We start from the raw sequence: 758 nt of genomic DNA, 5'->3' as shown, positions 1-758 counted from the left end.
CCCGGCGAGCGGCCTCTTCCAGGCGCTGCAGGCTGCCTCCGCTCACCGCTTGCACGTCTGCTCCACCCTTGGCTCCCGTGCTCCTGCACGGGACCGTGCAAAGCCACCGTTAACCCACCCGTCTCTTTCCCAAGCTGATAGGATGGTTCCTGATCGCCAGCATCGCGGCTGTGACCCTGGTGGCCACGTGCATCAGCCGCTGTTTCTCCCCGGTCAGCTATCTTCAGCTCAAGTTCTGGAAAATCTACTTGAAGAAGGAACGGGAGCTCTTTGAGATCAAGGCCAACGAGCACGCAGCCAGGCTGGCCGAAAGAAATACAAATTGCTTCTTTGAAGGCACCGACCCGGCACTGTTTCAGACTCCCAGCAACGAAGCCTGGTGGAAGATTTCCTTCTTGTACACCTTCAGTCCGCAAGAGCAGTACTACAGCATGACACACAAGTACGTTAACACAAGCAGAGGCGACCCCGTCCGACCCGGGGAAGGAGACCGGAATCCCCCCGTTTTGGGATTTGTGGATGACGCAAGCCCAAGCGAATCAGGCTTTTGATGAAACGAACCCCCTGCAACGCTGGGAGTCTTTTAACCCTACGGGTATCAGAAGAGTCCTACTCTCTGCCCTTATGGAAATCTATGCAATTTGTACGTAAAAGCTGACTGATAGCTGTCTCCCTCAGCTGTTTTCTTTCTAAATACTCTTGATCACTTTTGCTTAAGTGTGTTTAAATAAATGCGTCTGTCACGATGGGAGTTTTCC

General features: G+C 53.4%; 1 protein-coding gene across 1 annotated transcript; it reads left to right on the top strand.

The window, feature by feature from the left end:
• Positions 1 to 128: 128 nt before the first annotated feature.
• LOC118452928 (calcium homeostasis modulator protein 6-like) lies at positions 129 to 551 on the top strand (the record flags this gene model as incomplete). Its single annotated transcript, XM_035900695.1, has 1 exon — positions 129 to 551. A coding segment is annotated over one exon (423 nt), but the record flags the coding sequence as incomplete, so codon positions are not given.
• Positions 552 to 758: the final 207 nt, after the last annotated feature.

The sequence above is a fragment of the Egretta garzetta genome, unplaced genomic scaffold (genome assembly GCF_000687185.1).
Source record: "Egretta garzetta isolate BGI_Z169 unplaced genomic scaffold, ASM68718v1 scaffold18, whole genome shotgun sequence".
In the NCBI taxonomy this organism is placed as follows: Eukaryota; Metazoa; Chordata; class Aves; order Pelecaniformes; family Ardeidae; genus Egretta; species Egretta garzetta.
The sequence above is the reverse complement of the archived record's forward strand: the minus strand, read 5'-3'. Positions and strand labels throughout refer to the sequence as shown.